This window comes from Pieris brassicae, chromosome 7 (assembly GCF_905147105.1).
Source record: "Pieris brassicae chromosome 7, ilPieBrab1.1, whole genome shotgun sequence".
In the NCBI taxonomy this organism is placed as follows: Eukaryota; Metazoa; Arthropoda; class Insecta; order Lepidoptera; family Pieridae; genus Pieris; species Pieris brassicae.
The window spans coordinates 19,170,879-19,190,120 of record NC_059671.1 but is presented as its reverse complement, the minus strand read 5'-3'; the positions used below and the strand labels follow the sequence as shown (position 1 = coordinate 19,190,120).

The window sequence follows — 19,242 nt, the reverse complement described above, 5'->3', positions numbered from 1 at the left end:
CTACTTTCGACTCGAACACAAGTAGAAAAATAACAACTTGTCAATGAGCAATGTAACGCAGTGTATTAAATTTAAAACTGAAGGACAAGATCAGAAGTACACAAATTAGAAACAAAACGAAGGTTATTGATGAACTATCCCATTGCAAAAAACTTAAGTGGAAATGGGCGGGTCATACCGCTCGAACGAGCGATGACAGATGAACAAAGAGGGTAACAAAGTGGAAAGGGCCACCAGGAAAAAGAAAGCGTGGTCGCCCTCTTGCACGGTGGGCTGACGAGCTTAAGAAGGTTGGTGGAGAGGATTGGGAGAAAAATGCTCAAAACAGAGAGAGATGGAGCCAATTGGAGGAGGCCTATATTGCCTTATTGAGTATAAGAGGTCCTTGAAAAAAAAATGGAAAATATATATATACATATATATTTTATGTGTGTGTTTATTTTGTAAATTTTCAAGGAATAAAAGAGGCTAAATTATTATTATTATTATCCTTTTACTAGATACCAAGGTATAATAACTTAGGATGTAGTAGGAGGAGTGGAGTTCCGTAATTCATCCAGCCTAGCTCCTTCCAGAAGCTCAGTAGTTTCCTGGGCACTTCTGACCTGACCTTATTTAACCATAACGCCTTTAAGGCTATATTTCAATACAATATAATAACGAGAAGTTACGCCGATAATATTTCTTCTAAGTTAAAATTAATAACTTTTGAGCTGCACGCTACGAAAGTTATCAGCTATTACTGAGATTTAGTGCAAAAATATAGTAGTTTGATAGAATAGTTTGAACAACAGCACTTCAACAAGTACCAAAAACTTAGATGAGAATTCCTTTATACTTCGATTGAAAAGTTCAACGCTTCGACGAATTTAAATCATTGACAAGGTAGACTGGGTCTACCGGCAAATGATTTTCTATTGTACTGTCAATTCTAACAAAACATATTGAAATATTTTTGTTTCTCGTCATCGTGATTAATAAATAAATGATTGGAAATTTCGAGAATGTAGTTTTTGTAGAACGGGGGCAAATAGGCAGGAGGCTTACCCGATGTTATGTACGAGGTACTTCAACGTACGGCACCCATGGACACTCAGTGCCAGAGGGTTGCGAGTGCTTTGCCGACCCTTTAAAAATTGGTACGCTCTTTTCGTGAAGGACTTTGACTCGAATTAGTTCGGAAATACTTCAGAGTGCGGCAGGTTGCAAAAAATAAATGTCTGTTTATTCGCTACATATTGTAATATTATATAAATATATATATAAGTCGGTACATCATAAAAAAAAATTACAGTACGTTTGAGTATTCAATCTAATGGGATTAAAAAATAAAATCAATATATGTGAAAAATTGAGTCTTAATTAATAGAATTGTATGTTAACCTTGATTGAAACTTAAACCGTGCAAATCCTTTTTGAAATAAATTTATCCTTAGTACGTACATTATCATAGACATAATATAAAGATATTAAAGGGTATAATGGGGTTGTTTTTATTCCCCCCAGGTAACATCAATTAGGAGCAGATGGCTATAGGTGTGAGGCTAATCTACACAACTTATATGGAAACCACGTTGGGGACAACCTCGATTTTATTTCTCTAGAATAGACAATTTTGTGCTTGAGGGACAAATTTGAAATTGGAATCTTAAAAATGTCCTTTTAATGTTCCATTTTGGAATTTACATTCTTTATTTGAAAATAACTGAACATTTATTTTTATTAATATAATGGTTATTGAAGTGAAATTTCATTCAGACGTTGGAAAAAAATACCGTCACATTTTTTGGTTACGCGTCACATTTTTCCGTTACGCGCCGTCTTTTTCTTGTCCCTACCACGGTTGATTCGAAGCGATTCCAAGCGATTTGAAGCCATTACATAAATATATAATAACGATAGATATGATAGTAATAATTCTATTACAATTGATGAAATTCTGTGATAATTAGTAGTAATATGGTAAAATAATTGTATTATTTCTATTCATATCTTTAATAATAAGCCTTTTGTTAAACATTATCTAATTTAACATTATTTAACATAATTCTGTAAAGTTAATAAAATAAGGTCATAAAGAAGTTTTACTTCTTACGTGTGTACACGCACACAGTTTTTTTAAACGAATATGAAATTCGGATTGTAAGTAATATATAATAACTTATGTTTTTACGATGCAGTTAAAAGTAAATATACAGTTTTGAGTTTAATTTTTTGTATAAACCTACTTGAAATAACATATTTTGTTACCCAACAAATAGGAAAACGACTATATTTTATCGGTATAACTGTAGTGATTATTATAAATGAATTATCCACGTTTCTTTATTTCTATTTATTATATGTATGTCTTATTTATATCATCTGACTAGTTACACTACGTAGTTATATATTTTTTAAATAAAATATTAATAATTAAATCACCTATATCCGGATTTTCCCTAGTAAATTCCTTTCACGTAAATCTATATCTAAAAGTCACAGGTTCGGGGCGACTTATTAAAACGGTCGCTTTAAAATATGTCACGTTAGGGCGCCTCTAGGGCATAAATAATGCCTGCTGCTGCTGGGGTACTCCGCTATCTGCTACTATGTACGAAATAATAGAGTGGAATAGCTCTGATTATTTCATAATAAATAATAATCGAATAGCGCTAAAATCTTTCTTTGACAATTTTATAGACAAGCATATGTCTGTACTGACATGTCGTAGATTTTAGTGTTTTAAGACATGTCCAATTCATCAAGATGTTAGCCATCAGTAGGCACTTAGATATAAAATGCAATGGTGCAGTCGTGATTCGAATGCATCAGGGTTGAACTTCTCATCCTCAAGCTACAAGGCCAACACTGCTTTGTAAGCGAACAACCAATGCGATGGTTTTAATACAATCATAAACTTATATATTAAGAGTTAAGATGAAGAAAGATTTGATCTATAGTAGGAATATTAAACCAAATGTAAAGAAAGCAATATCTACAGTATGAGTGAACGGGTATATTAATAGATTAAAGCGAAATAAGAACTTTGCGCGTTTTCTGCTAAAAAAGCAAGCCCTTTTACTCCCCTCTTCGACGCTCCCCCACTCCCCTTGAAGCCATAGCCAGCAACTGAATACTGGGTGTTGACATATCGAATGGCGTTGAGTTTTGCGGTCATTTGGTCATGGCTAAATTAGCCTCTAAAAAATCTTGGTATGTTCGAACGATACATAACTCCAGCCCAAAAAGCGGAAATTAAGCTCAACATGAAGTACAGTTCTCATCTCTGGGCGTGAACTCAACAGTACCAGCTCTTTCCATATGAAAATATTTACAGGGTTTGAATAATCGACGACCAGTCACTATCTGAGAGGCTTGCTCCCTTGGCGTTGTGTGAAGATGCGGGGTATCTCTGTATTTTCTGCATTCACCAGAGAGAGTGTTCGTTCAGAGTGAGGAGGTGTTCGGTTCAACCAGCAGTTGAGTTGAACGCGGACATCAAGGCAGAAAAGTTTGCGCCTTACCAATTACAATCAAAATGAAATGAAAATAAGAAAACTAGACTATACGTAAAGGCGAAATGGGACTACAGACAAAAACAGAACGAAATAAATATACAGACGATAATTTCTCTTACACTTTCCTACTGATTCAACTGTATTAATCCGATTCGGAATTTAAATTCTAACCATAATTCATAAACACAATTTGACAGAAAGAAACCAAAGAGATTTTAATTGAAAATTGTAACCTAATTTATTGTTATAATATAAAATAAATGTATGACATAGGATAATCCTGCAGGTCCATGATAACATCACCGAGTTACCCTAGTAGGATGACCGTTCACACCGCATCAGAATTTACAACTTGCCCCGTGATATACCTAATTCAATTTGACGCCCAAATTATGGCGATCGACGCTTCGGACCAGAAGCGTTGTAATAATCCAACCTTCTTGGAATATATTTATACTTCCCGCGTAAGTGTTCTGTAATGTCTTCCTAAAGTTCCTAAATTATGACGATTTGTTAACTGTTTAAATAGATATAGGACACAGAAAGACGTTTCATCATCAGACGTCGAGGCGGAATATGAAGTTCCATACGACGTCGCTCGAGCGTTTTTCAAGGCAGTTCTGCCGCGCACCACCAGTATGTGGAACCAGCTACCCACTAAAGTATTTCCGAACTAATTCGCCTAAGGGTCCTTCAAGAAAAAAGCGTACCAATTCTTAAATGCTTTTGGCTTTAGCTTCCTGCGCGTTTGCCCCCTGTTTTATAAAAAGGTCCTTCATGAAAAAAGCGTACCAATTCTTAAATGCTTTTGGCTTGAGCTTCCTGCGCGTTTGCCCCCTGTTTTATAAAAAGGTCCTTCATGAAAAAAGCGTACCAATTCTTAAATGCTTTTGGCTTGAGCTTCCTGCGCGTTTGCCCCCTGTTTTATAAAAAGGTCCTTCATGAAAAAAGCGTACCAATTCTTAAATGCTTTTGGCTTGAGCTTCCTGCGCGTTTGCCCCCTGTTTTATAAAAAGGTCCTTCATGAAAAAAGCGTACCAATTCTTAAATGCTTTTGGCTTGAGCTTCCTGCGCGTTTGCCACCTGTTTTATAAAAAGGTCCTTCATGAAAAAAGCGTACCAATTCTTAAATGCTTTTGGCTTGAGCTTCCTGCGCGTTTGTCCCCTGTTTTATAAAAAGGTCCTTCATGAAAAAAGCGTACCAATTCTTAAATGCTTTTGGCTTGAGCTTCCTGCGCGTTTGCCCCCTGTTTTATAAAAAGATCCTTCATGAAAAAAGCGTACCAATTCTTAAATGCTTTTGGCTTGAGCTTCCTGCGCGTTTGCCACCTGTTTTATAAAAAGGTCCTTCATGAAAAAAGCGTACCAATTCTTAAATGCTTTTAGCTTGAGCTTCCTGCGCGTTTGCCCCCTGTTTTATAAAAAGGTCCTTCATGAAAAAAGCGTACCAATTCTTAAATGCTTTTGGCTTGAGCTTCCTGCGCGTTTGCCCCCTGTTTTATAAAAAGATCCTTCATGAAAAAAGCGTACCAATTCTTAAATGCTTTTGGCTTGAGCTTCCTGCGCGTTTGCCACCTGTTTTATAAAAAGGTCCTTCATGAAAAAAGCGTACCAATTCTTAAATGCTTTTGGCTTGAGCTTCGTGCGCGTTTGCCCCCTGTTTTATAAAAAAGAAAGAGTTTTTGTAGCCGGTACTTTCTATCTTTTAATAGCGATAACAAGTGCGATCCCGACAATTTTGACTTTTCGAAATACCATTGTGACGAACAAAGCTACTGTGAAAAATTTAATATATGCAAAGCGTATTTAAATGACTATACAAATGGTTTAAATGAGAACGCTTAACGAATGACATATGGGATATTTTATTTAAAAAAATGGGTCAAAAATCATCTTCGTTATGGAATTGTCATAATGAAATGCGAGTATGGACACAATCGTCGCTCTTTATTATTTTTAATGAGCGCATTTTGAGAACAATAAGTCCATTTACCTCTTAATGTGCTTGGCAACATTTCATATGGAGTCGCGAATATTGTTAATTTTTATTAAGCCATTATTGAAATATAGTTTATGTGAGATACGAATATATTGCGTTAAAAATATTTCATTAATTTTTAGTGAAGTCCAAGGAATAAGGATTCACTAATCATTTCTATGAATAAATGTAGATGCAATTACCAACTCCTAAGAGAATATTGTTTTATTATTTCTATAAGACATAAAAAAAGCCTTGCCTGGCACATTTTATAATGTTGTAGCTGACCCGAATGATGTTATCCTGCATGATATTTCAAGCGATTAGGATATTAAACAAAGTATGAAAGTACTAAATGCACCTGCCTGATTTGTGAATTTAAAACAATCAGGGCGCCACTCAAACGCCTACAAAAAAAATCATTGAAAACGGTCCAGCTGTGTAAGAGTTCAGTGAAATACGTGAGTAGAAATATATATATATATATATATATATATATATATAAAGATGTGGTAGATTTAAAAGACGATATTTATCAAACATTTCACAATTCTTTTGACAAATAACAATGCAACAGATATTTACTTTCAGCCATAGTATGATGAAAAAAGTCACTTTCCCTGAACACGATCTCTTGCTAATTGAAGGCCGTAGATTATGTTTTTGCCTCCCAGCATAATAATTACTTGGAGTGGCTTAGCTCAACTTGCCGAGCTGGCTTTATGGGTCGTTAAAATTCTATATAGATCTTGTTTTAGTTTCACAAATATTTGAAATATTACATGTTTACAAGTATTAGGGGAAAGCTTTTAAAGACATTAAAAGATAAACTTTACAGATTAAAAATACGTTTAGTTTTCACTAATTGACATTTGTTTTTATTTCTAAAATAAACAACAACTTAAATAAACTTATTAAACTTAAATGAAATTGTACTTATTATTCTGCATATCTTGGTTATTCATGAATTAATAATATGTATATAGGTATTTAAAACTAGAGGAGGGCCTTATCTTATCCTGAATACATAATAGTAACACAAATATAAAATAGCTCGTAGTCTTTATATTTTATTTGAACTTCTTTTGAGTTTTCTTGCCTTTTGTAACTTCCGCCACAGGCGCTTGCTCTGGCGGTGGTGTTGGTGGAAGTTTCTTGTCTGGCCATAGTCTCGTTATCATTTCTATGATACCTTAAAATATATAAAATCCAAATAATATAAAACAGACACATTTGTTGTCTTTGATGTTGATTTTCAGTTGTCAGTACCGTAAATAAGACTTGGCTTAAAGGTCTCGTCACCAGGCCATAAAATTATTAAAAAAAAAAAACAGTTGTCAGTTGTCAAGTGTCAATTGGACGTCGGTTAGGCGGGAGATAATAAAAGTAATATGGTGGGTTGTGTTTTGTTTGAAATAATTAAAATATTACTTTTGTTCCACGAAATTATGGATTTTACTTGATAGCGAAGATAACGTATCAATTCCGAAAGGCTTCAGACAAATATTGGCGGGAATGGGCGCCCATCGATTTATCATTGTTTAAAATTACATATACCGATTCTCTTTATTTATTCATCTTTTCATTAAATAATTAATATGGTAATGAAGACTAGAATTAAGAATGGTTATGTGTCAGATATCGTTGTATCGAGATGGACTCTTGGAGTTTTGTTTATTGTGCACCTTGCGTATACAAATTATAAACTCGTCACACACCATTTGTAATGGTTATGTAGACAGTTATAAAATATAAGTAAATAGACTTACACCAAAATATGAGATTTTTGGGTAAAATTAACTAATTATATGTTTATAACTTCTAAGAGTTATATAACTGGTTTGTAATGAAAAATATATGTACAAGGACATGTCAAATCGTATAGACATTTGTGTGGACATAGACAAAAATTACATGTTTAGGGGTTTGAAGTACGTAAAAATCCGTGTTTATGGGAGTTAAACACCAGTTTTAATGAAATCGTATATCACACGTAAATTGCAAATTAAAAAAGCTGTGCCAAAACCATAATAAAAAAATCCACAAGCCCCGTTATTATTCATGAAAATGAATATGCGATAAAGTGGAAATTGTTAAAATAATGACCCCACGGAGTCCGGTCCGCCATTTTTATTGCCCTAAATTGTTTTAAATTTGTTCCTTATGAATTATGTCAATTTCTCTTCAAATACAATTTAATAACCGAAACGATTATTCAAATGAGATAACAAATTCATTTCCGCAATGTTTTGTTTTCAATTAATAAGGAAAACATTATTTTCGACTTAACATGAGTGAGCTTATTTAAGCCTAAATCTTATAAATATAAAAAATATATATTACTTATAGTTGAAATGGACAAATTAAGGCTACTAAATAATATTGGATTGGAAAGTTGTGCCGATTTTACATCAATAATTAGAAATATACATTGGTTTGTGATGTAAGGTAGGTGCTGTTCTTCCACCAACCTGAAGAGATTGACCTAAAGGCCCCAGTGACATTTTTAATGACATCTCAGTTAGCACGTCATGGCGAGGTTAGCTCGTCGTGCTTTTTCCCAGGACTAGCGTAAGGTCGTCCTGTGAGAACCGGACCTCGGCTACAATAATAATATTGTTTTTCCTAATGTCGATGTTTAAAAACTCAATTTCAATGTTTTTGGTAAGATGTTATCCTTGATATATATAGTTCTGTCGTCCTCAAAAATCCTAAATACGAGGTTTTTACCAACCGTCAAGTTTTATAGTCTTCGTCCCCTTATCTAAGACTGGTCCGGGAAATGTTTCGGTGAGTTGGTTGACGAGGTCTTCGTCGACAGGAGTCCCAGCGAGCTTTAGGTCACGAAGGATATCACGCGGTTGTACTATGTCAACTGATTTTCGTAATTGTAAGAAGTACAGCCTATGAAAACAGTCTTAGCATTATTATTATGACCTGGACTGACCGAGAAACCGCTAACAACGAGAACGATATCAAAGACTCGTCCTCAAATTTACACTAATTATGATCTTACTATACAGCTGATGAGTTACCGTCGGGAACTCGCGCAGTACAAGACGCTGTGGTGGAACTTTTTCTACTTACGGAAGCCAGGACATTTTTTTTATAAAGTAAAATATGCGATATTAACAAGCCTAATTCAGTATTATTATATTCTTATTCACTTCAGGAGTAATATCATAATATCTTATCGACGGACTATAACTAAACTTGTATCACTAAATGGTTTTGCGATTTGGTAATACATATTTACAAATTAACATATACTCTTATAAGCGATCAGTGTCGCCGACTATTATATAATCCGTGTATGATGAAAAGTGTATTTAAATAATCGATAAAGATCGGATTTCTGTCTTATCTTAGAGGGTACCAATTCTTAAAAAGCAGGCGACGCACTTGCGAACCTTTGCGAGTGTCCATGGGCTCATTACTTAGAATCAGGTCAGCCACAGGCTTTTTTAATACATACACAAACATGTTCACTTCACCGAATTTAAATGCAAACAATTTTTTTTAATAAAAAAATATTAAAGGTCACAAAAATAATTATTTATATTTAATTTTAAAAATTTAATCATCAGTATTTAGCCAGTGTGATTTGGACGCAGCATGCAAGAATCCCAATTGCTTTTTATTCTATAAAAAAGTTCGTTACCAGCGAGGCGATACAGCTCGGCGAAAACAATTTAATCTGCGGAATTTACGTGTTGACAAAAAATCACTCCTTTTTCGCATTGATCTCTCTTTTTTGAAATACACTAGTAAACAAGACGGAAGGAACATTTTGTCATGTTTCACGAAAGGGAGAATCGTTTTTTAATATGTAATTTATCCTAGTTTGTATGAATTTTAACTGATCGTAAATTAAAAGACTTTTCTTGACGCCCACCAATTATAACAAATTAGGTCTTTCCTAAGTCCAACAGCAACGTTTAATATAAAGATTTTAGTACTCTAAATCAGGAAATAATTCAGTGAAGTGTGGAAACATTTTTTTGCAATTGAATATATGGCAGGATAATGACATAAATTTCGGTCTTACGCGATATCCAGCTTAGTTTTCTTCCCCTTTTGTGTGAGATAGTCCATTCTTTTCATTATAAGGGGTCGTATATCTGGTAATGAAAGCGTGTAATTGTGTAGCACTTCACCGTGTGAAACTTTTGTATTTTTCCTATAAGGTAGTTGTAATATTTCTTCTTTGTCCTGTAAATAATATAATTTCGGAACATCACGAGAAACTGTCATTTGGAGCAGAAATTTTACATAGTAAGCTCACTTGTGGGCCATTTGTTAACATGTGAACTCTTAAGTCACTCCTTTTAATCGGATTTTCAAGTATTTTATGTATGCGCACCGTTTATTAGTTATAGTTATTTAACTAATCGACGAAATATTTTTTGTAAAAACTACTGGTTCGTATTCAAAAATTATCTCCCAATAAGAATGCTATACTACCGCTGAGCAATATTAAATTTACTTACAGAATATTTAAAAACGTAAAACCTATAGCGACAGGCCTCTAGTAATTAATCTAATAATGGATACAAAAGAGTTTGAACTCTTAGAATTAAAAAAAATCATAGCTTTTAACGCAGAAGGGCATAAGGTCCTATTTGGCTATTTAAACTTGCCTAGATTTTGTATCAAGGTAGCAAGCAAGTGTGAAAGATCGAGAGAGATCGAGAGTAAGGGAGATCGAAAAAAAATACATTGGTTGATGTATTCGTTTAGTAGTTACATATTAGAACTTTAGATGGCAATTTTGTCGCATAACGCCTTATGTAAACAGTGTGAATATAGATATACACATATCTAGAGTGATCATATACTGGTACATGATCTATTGGGGCTTTTACCTTAGTAATAATAAGTTTAAAAAGAAATTTCACTTCTGACATGTGTACGCACGCACTTTTTTATACATAGGTGAGTTGCTTCATTCATAATATTTTACTACCGAATAACTTAGTACCTTAATAACTTAGTATAAATAAATTTTCGTTTTATTAAAACCACCTTAACAAACTCCAAATCCACGGTGATATTTTCCATATGCAAATTAAGCAATTTTACACTTGGCTTTCTCAAGGTGTTTAGAATCTTCAACGCATCACTGGTACTGAGTGGGTTGCACGATATATCAAGGGTATGAAGCCGCCTCGCTTTTAATAGTGAAGTTGATATAACCTTTGCAGCTGTACCTGATAAGCTGAAATTAAATTCATAGTGTATTGTGACTTGTTTTAATAAATGTTAAATATAATTATAATGATATTACCGACGCCATGTGTTAAAAAAATATAGATTTGATTGACTTTTAAATTAATATATCTGGTAACTAAAATAACCTATTAGAATAGGCTACAAGCAATTAGGTGAAGCCATTTTTGCCTAATACATGCCTTTGACATTTTTGAGTTTAGTGCATACTGGTTTCCTCACTTTACCATACGAGCGAATTCCTGCTCGTAGATAGTATGTCCATTTGTGTACAGCGGGGGATCAAGCCGGCGACTCTGGGGTAAGAGCATGTTAAAGCCACTAGGCCAACACTGATCAATAAATAATTTATTATAAGTATTCATTTATACAGCTGTTAATTCCTTAAAAAATTTTTTTCTTTCTGATTTAAAACCATAACGCCTTTGATCAATACAACTATTTTTCGTAAAATCCACAACATCAATGATTAATGGACAATTATAATTCAAAATACATAAACGGTGATGGCGACTTTGATGTAATTTTTTTTATAAAATATCAGCAGGCTGTCAAAGATAAATTAATAAGAATTTAAAATATTTTTTCAATTTCAATGAGTACGAGTTAGATTTTGTCATACTAACCTGTTGTTACTTAAATCAAGTACTTTGAGATTACGGCTAGATAGCAATTTCGTGAAAACTTTAGTAACCTTAAGCGAGTTCCATGATATATTTAATTCTATAAGTACCTTGCTATCGCCCAGTTTCTCAAGAAGGTCATTTGTACCTGAAATTATTCTAATTAGAAAAGCCATGCAGACGACTTTGGTAATAAAATAAAATGAATAATTATTTTCAAAGTTTCGAGTTGCAAAAAAATATTCATAATTTACTATGCCCAGTTTAAGGGAAAGTAATTTGTCAAAAAAGTTTGTTTAAATAAGTGTTATCATATTTGTAGAGGGAATAGTATAAAGATGATAATTATGTGAAAATATTGAGAGCAACAAATGACAACGTGCGATGTCTGTGTATTGGAGATGTTTTTAAATTGATAAAATCCAATTTAAAAATAAAATTAAAGACTGATTGGGCATCAGTATGAATTCAGCTAACCGTTTTCCAAAAACTTTAAATAACCCAAATTTCTTAAATTCTTGAAGAAATCGTTTCAGAATAAATTCGGGGAAAAATTACGTATATTTTTCTTTTAGATATCATATACGTACGAACGTCAATTAATTATTCATTAATTGACGTTCACTCAATACAAGAGATAAGGCAAGAAATATTAACATTAGGAATGCGACAAGGATAGAGGACATTCGAAGAGTATTCGACAGGACAAGTGAAGATGAACATCACACCTTGTGAGAAGCTGGGAAGTGGAGTAAAACTATAATGAGGAACCGAAAACTGGGGAAAGGAAAAAAGGCCGTCAGTACAAGAGATGGGAAGATAAATTAAAACTGGTTGGAGACAAGGTTTGGTCAGGAGTGTAGAGTAAGAAAGGGCAGAAGGGTCTGGAGAACCTTTGTCGGGATTGGCAGACGGACTAAAGTTTGTTTTTAATTGATTGTGTGTAAGTACGCACACACTTAATATAAATTAGAAAAATGTCAAGTCTAAAATTAAATTTACTACCAATTCCCAAAAGACTAGTTCACTGCTATTCTTATTAATCAACAAGTTCTTGCTTTACAAAGAAATTGTAAGGAACTGCAACCACTTTTATCACGTATTGAAACAAAATAGTAAGACGCTAAATTTAGAGCTTATATTAGAACGTAAATTAGGTTCGAGCATTGTTTGAAACCAACAAACGTATAACAGTCTAAATAAACGTTCCCGACATCCAAGTAAATCCATGATCCAGGTGATATAGCGCAATCTATTTTATTCTCCCACATAAATATTTAGCGAGAACGTTCAGACTTTATTCCACACAGCTTGAGAGCTCTGTATACTTTATACCAGTTATTAAATGTTAGTTTTACTCATTCTAGTTGCAGAGGGTTTTTAGTCGAGCACTTTTGTCTTACGGTTAGTTTTTATGTTTATAACTATTTACGAAACACGAAAGCCTGGTTCAATGATATACGGTGAAATAATAAAAAAAAAAATAACTGCCAATTCTTTCACTGTTAGGGATCAGGTCAAAGTATCAGGGATATTTAATATTCACCTAATAGTGAATTAGAATATTATATTAGAATACTAGTATTAGTATTATAATATTTCAGAATTAGTTTACAAAATTAAAACGCGAATCCGGTAAAAGTTGATATAAACTTTCCTTCTAATGAAACTTTTCTTCGCTGTAAATTATAATTTATAATACTGGGACTGTTTTGTATTTGTTTATAAATGTGTACTTCAATAATATTGTTTTACACGTCTTTCTTTACATAAGTATCGCAAAAAGTAGATTTTACCATTTTTAAACTATGACGACATCACAATAATAACGATAATTAATTTTCCCGTATTACGTAATCAAGATACCTTTTAATGTTGAAAATTTATTCCATGACAGATCAAGATGAGTTATTTTATTATTGACTTCCAAAACTCCAGCAAATTGCAACGCCGATTTACTCCCCAAATCGTTGTAGTTTAAATTTAACCTAAAACAACATTTCATAGTATGTTTATTGAAGTTACGCCTTAATTTTAGGATTAAGATTATTTTTAAGATAAAATAAAAATGTGTTTATGCATTATAACAGGTGTGTCTAGAAGTCAGAACTTTAAGCGTTTTTTGAAGGCTTGTTCTTCCACACATGAGGACCTAGACCTTTCACCACCAGTATTCTGTAATGTCTAATAGCGAAACCAATCCCGATGTTTTTGTATAAAGTTTAGATGTAGCTGAATAATATGAACCGCAGTTTCATATTTTGTATAGAAGGTCTTTGCAAGTATTTCAGACATTTCTTAATATCTATCCAAACGAAAAAGTGTCCATGGGCGACAGTTATCACTTTGAGTGCCTGATCTTTTGTGTTCAATCCTATAAAAAAACTGTTGGATCTTGGTCTTGGACGAATAACTGTTATATATATTTAAGTACCTTTTAACTATAGCTCCTAAAACAAATTGATCGGCTAGATATTTGAAGCCCTCATCACCAATATTATTTTTGGATAAATCCAAAACCCGCATTATACGTTTATGTAGTTTCGACACGAGCCTCTTAATGCCACTCGAATTAATTCTGTAAGCACATAAATCTCAGAAAAAATAATGTTTTTCAAAATTGTTTATTTTATACCATACAGAAACTAATTTATACTACCATACAGAAAGAAATTTGCATTAAGTACAAATTACTTTACTTGAATACTTGTAATTGAATGTGTTTTATATAATACAGTCATTAAATTCTCTACTTCGGTATAACTCATGTTTTGCAGCAATTGGTCCACCAGCCATTTTTAGGTCTGGGTCTCAGATTTCTGTATATATCAGCCTTCTATGGCTTACACACGCCATCGAGATTTTGGGTCTAATGCATGCGGGTTACCACATGGTGTTTTCCTTCACCGTTAGAGCGAATGTTAAATGCGCACATAGAGAGAAAGTCCGGTGCAGTCGGGGACCTACAACCTCAGGGATGGGAGTCACACGGTGAAACCATTAGGACAACACTGCACTAAGCTATGCCTAAGCAGGTCAGTTGATTCTACTGATGGGTGGTTCAAGGCTGGGGTCTCGACCTTGAGTGGCCCGGAATCGCAGGTCCTGAATGAGCTCTGTGTGTCGGATTTAAGCCCGGGGCCCTTGGGTAGAATGCCTGGCGAACCCCGACCGCCCATATTAAGGGTGTGTAAAGGGCTGAGGTGTTTTTAGTGGGTCGGGTCTCGCTACCTCTCTGAATACAGGGATTTGGGTGTAGACCCAGCCCCACAGTCCCCGCCCAGCGTCGAGCTCGACATCCTTCACCTTATACAAAAAAAGGTCAATTGATTCTGTTTGAAATGCTATGTATCGCCTTCATATTGTAGTTAAAGTGTGACGCTCTAACACGTATTGAATACTAAGATTCTAGCAATAAAACGAATTTATGTAATATGTATGCAATGTAATGTGTCTTGCAAAGTTAATACCGTAAAGGCAAAATCAGGGCAATAATATAATGATCAATACAGCGTTAATATATAGATTTCGGCTACAGCTTATTGTATAGCGCGAAAAAATGCAAGACACCTGCAGTATGTACATAATTCAGGTCCGCGGGCAGGAGATCGTTCATGGTCTCCATCGTAAAATGTAGTAACACTAACTTCCTTCCCTAACGACACTTGTAGCATTGCAAAATGTCCAGGGTTTAATGACACAACTACCAATAGTTAAAAATAAATACCAAAAAGCATGATAATTTAACAATTACCTGCATCCTGATAATATAAGTTCATTAATTGTCATATTATCACCAAGTAATTGACCAAGATGATAACAGCAGTCGTCGTCCAAAAAATTTGACGTTAGGTCTAAGCGTACAACATGGGGATTGACGTCAAGTGCTATGCATATTGCTCTTATGCTTGGTCGACTTAAACCATAATACTGTATATAATATATTATTGTAAATAGGCTGACAAATTTTGCTTGTAAAATACGCCCTGGGATACCAAAAAAACGTTTATAACACTTTGAAGTTTTGATAGCTTAAATCTGCTAATTAATAGTAATAATAGTAAAGTGGCGCTGCAACCCTATACGGGTCTCGGTTTAAAGAAGTACATCTTTCTGTTTGACACATGTGAATTTCGGATTCGAGAAATGCCGATTTCCTTCCGATGTTTTCCTACATCGAGAGTGTTAGATGTGCACATATTATGTCCATTAGTCACAGCCGGGGCTCAAAACTACGACCTCGGGGATGGAACTGGTTCATTGCAACCGCTTGGCCAACACTGTTGCTTATTTTTTTCGCACATTTAATTAGTTTAGAAGTATAAGAAGAAAAATGAAGGTCTGCTCCCCCTCCTGCCCCTCCCCCAAGATGATTATTTTTCTAATACTACTAACTCATAAAGTTGGCCTAGTGGCTTCAGCGTACGACTCTGATTCCTAAAGTCGTTTGAACCCGATTGTTCAGCAATAGACATTCTGCCTGTGCCCATCTAATACTCGCTCCTATGGTGAAGAATAATGTCTTGAGGAAACCCCAAAAATTCGACGGTATGTCTAACAGAACATCACTTGCTTGCCTATTAAAATGATCACGAAACAGACACTAAAATCCAGACCTAAAAGGTTGTAGCGCCTAATAAATAATTCATTGTTAAATTAAAAATTAAAAGGCTTAATAAAATAAATTAAATAAATAAAAACTCACTTTCAGGTCGATGGTATTCTGCAGCAAACAGCGGTGAAAATATCGAACCGGGAATAATTTCATCTCCTCACAAACGTGTAAGTACAATTCTTGCCCATCCAGTGGATAGGTTTTTTGTTTCTCTGTAAATATTAGTTTCGGTTCGTGTAAAACGCGGCAACATATTTGTATGAGATATGTAACGTTATGTTTTTAAATGAGTTTTTAGTCTTAAGATTCTGATAATATTTTTTTAATTTTTACAATTTTATGTTCATTTGAAAATTAAGTATCGGAATTTTCATGTTTTTGTATACAATTAATCTTTAAATATATATGCTTCTAAATGTGATATTGCTAGTAATCTTCGACAGTATTATAAAATATAAAAAAAATATATTTTCCCTCAAAGTTTATTCAAAGAGTATATGCTATTGAATAGTATGAAATAAAGTGTTATTATCCCGTATAAAATATGGATTGAAAAAGTTTGTACAATAGTCATACGTTAGTTACATGGAACCAAACGAGTGACCGTCGACTCGATACGTAGCATACTTGTCAATTATGTCTTCGCCATTAAACACTCTTTGGAGTGTACTTTAGTTGGAGGCTGATTTTGATCGAATAATTAAGAATGATAATTAACACGTAAATTTTTTTTTAGCAATGGTACGTCTAACCAAGCGTTTTGGCCGGTGTTTAAAATTATGGATAAAAAATAGGAGATATTCCACCAGTCCGTCGTTATTAAGCTGAGCACAACCACTATGTGAAACCAGAATTCCATTGAAATATTTCCGAACCCATTCGACTGTGGGTCCAAGATAACCACGTAGGAACTAGTCCTGATAGGCCGGCAATGCACTCGCGAGCCCTCTCGAAATGTAAGTGTCCATGGGCAGTATCACTCAACATCAGATAATCTGCCTGTTGGGCCCCTATTATATAAAAAAATCACAAATAAATAATCTAAATTGTTAAGACGTGATGACGTGTTATAAATCGATGAACGCCAGCTGCACGCACGAGAAAACATGACTCATTGTCACGTTCCGCCTGAGCCGAGCGTGCAAGCTATAGAGACACGATTGGAAATTCTTACATTTTAATAACTTAATTAGCGATATAATCTCATTTGTGCTTTGGCAAATAAAAAATAAAAATTAACGAGTATATATTAATTAATCGAAAAAATTAACTGCTTCTATGTATTATACATAATAATGATAATTTAGTGATAATAATTCAATTCAATTTATAAAACGTTATCACGTAAAATTATTGTCCGTAAACCGATTTTACATATATAACCATTTTTTTACATTTTGTAACCCCAGATATATATATAAATATATGTTTTTAAGATGTTAGAAGATTAGAGTTGTAGTGATAGTACCTGGTTCCAACAGCGCTTCTATAATTCCAGGATTAACAACAGACGGATAAGCATAATATGGATGCCTTAAAACAGAACTATCTGACATCGGTATGTACTTTGCGCATATTTCTCCACTTCCAGGTTGATATTTGCCGTCTTTGAATAGTATCATTTTTGGGCTAAGTTCAATAGAACCGGAGTCTAATGATGACCATTCTTCTCTTGGAGGATCTTCAGAAGACAAAGAAAGATTTGATTTTACGAACAATTCGTGAATAGACGGTTCGTAAATAATTGAGTCCGACATTGTTTATGTTTTTGTTAAATTATTAACGATAATAATACGATTATTTATAATTAATTATTCATTGAAACGTTCGAAATATTTTGAGTTTATTGCTGTCATTTCTAATGTCATTTCGCTAATGACAAGCAACCAGAGTGGGTTTGATCTGATATTGACCAAACAGATTTTAATTAGGTAAAAGTATTTAAAAAAATACATATGCAATTGTAATATTTTTTTGGAAACACCGGTAAAAGACACGAAACTTCGAAGACAAAGCCTTAAAGCCTCAGCTAGCCTAGTTTTACGGAAAGGAAGGCTAAGTTAGCCTCTAAGAAGCTTTTTTGTGTTCAGCAGGTGAGTGGGTACTTCACTCCGGGCCACCGCTTGCGACTCTATAAAGCCCAAATTCGGCCCCAGTACCAGCTCCTTCCACTTGTCCAATATTCAACGAAGATCGATTCGAATCGGCGAAGACCCTTTCCTTGTGCCTTGGCGTTGCGTAGATGTATGGAATCTCACAGCACCTTATACCGCATTTATCATGGAGAGTGTTTAGAGGAGTTGTTCGGATTAATACCTGAAATTGACTTAAATCATCGGACGACTAGTTTTAATTTAATTTAGAAAGTTTGATCCCTTTGACAGTGTACATTTAAGGCTGGCAGCATTTTCTCGCTGTATTGTGATTTTCGTTGAGCGATGAAAGCACCAGATCTGGGGTCACCGGTATTATCTATCAGGCGCCAACTTAAATATTTAATTAGCGCCTGTGCACGGCCCAAGAGTATCTATTTTAATGCAATTTTTAATTATTTTATTATCACTATGTAGGTTAAGAAAAAAAAAACCAAGCCATTCTTCTATTTTTTTTTTGGGCAGATTTCTGGACCTGGGGAGTTATTGAAATAAGTTGTTCTCGTACTTCATTTTATTGATAAAAGCTTGCCAACACTCGGCACACTAATACATTGGTAAAAACCACAAAAAACAATTATTAATGTGACAAGCACTTAAAGGCAAACATGACATACACGTACGTTACACATAGGGATCATATAAATAATCCAATTTGCTTAGAAATATAATTTAATGCAAAATCTATATCAAATATGTAATACATTATCCGGATATCCTAATTTTTTTTAACAAATCGAAAGGCTTTCGTTTTATGAACTTGTATAATTAGCTTGCGACTCTATAACATATTTGAGATGGAAAGTTTACTCACCCTTCAGTGTGAAACAAATCGAGCATGCAAAATAAATTTTTAAACTGATGATTTTTTTATGCGCTTACGCAGGCTGAACGCGGGGTATGTGGGTGAGGTCTACACTCAAAACCGTCTCAACCTATTCAGAGGGGTAGAAAGATCCTAAACACTAACACATCAGGCCCTTCATATACCCTTAAGGCCTTCAGAGTTCGCCAAGTTCACTACACTAAAGTAATATATCAGCATTTACATATTATTTTTATTTCTACTATAAATAAAGCCAGTAATTTTCGAAACTGACCTTAGTATATTCGTGAACATTTTGGTTGAAAAATTCTCTGATAA

The 19,242-nt window shown here is 34.1% G+C and overlaps 1 protein-coding gene across 1 annotated transcript; it reads right to left on the bottom strand.

The window, feature by feature from the left end:
* Nucleotides 1-6,488: 6,488 nt before the first annotated feature.
* LOC123712274 (leucine-rich repeat-containing protein 74A-like) lies at nt 6,489-17,702 on the bottom strand. The gene is made up of 10 exons (XM_045665283.1): nt 17,414-17,702; nt 16,036-16,157; nt 15,085-15,260; nt 13,765-13,908; nt 13,197-13,318; nt 11,334-11,478; nt 10,504-10,696; nt 9,527-9,690; nt 8,213-8,382; nt 6,489-6,670 (listed from the first exon to the last, which is right to left on the bottom strand). The coding sequence occupies exons 1-10, from the start codon at nt 17,700-17,702 to the stop codon at nt 6,549-6,551; spliced, it is 1,647 nt and encodes a 548-aa protein (XP_045521239.1). The 3' UTR covers nt 6,489-6,548.
* Between the last annotated feature and the right edge of the window lie 1,540 nt (nt 17,703-19,242).

Coding starts and splice junctions, on each gene's coding strand:
- LOC123712274 (XM_045665283.1), bottom strand. CDS start 17,702: ATGTCGGACTCAATTATTTACGAACCGTCTATTCACGAATTGTTCGTA. Junction 16,158..17,413: donor AGAAGCGCTGTTGGAACCAG/GTACTATCACTA, acceptor TAATATTTACAG/AGAAACAAAAAACCTATCCA. Junction 13,319..13,764: donor TTAGGAGCTATAGTTAAAAG/GTACTTAAATAT, acceptor ATGTTGTTTTAG/GTTAAATTTAAACTACAACG.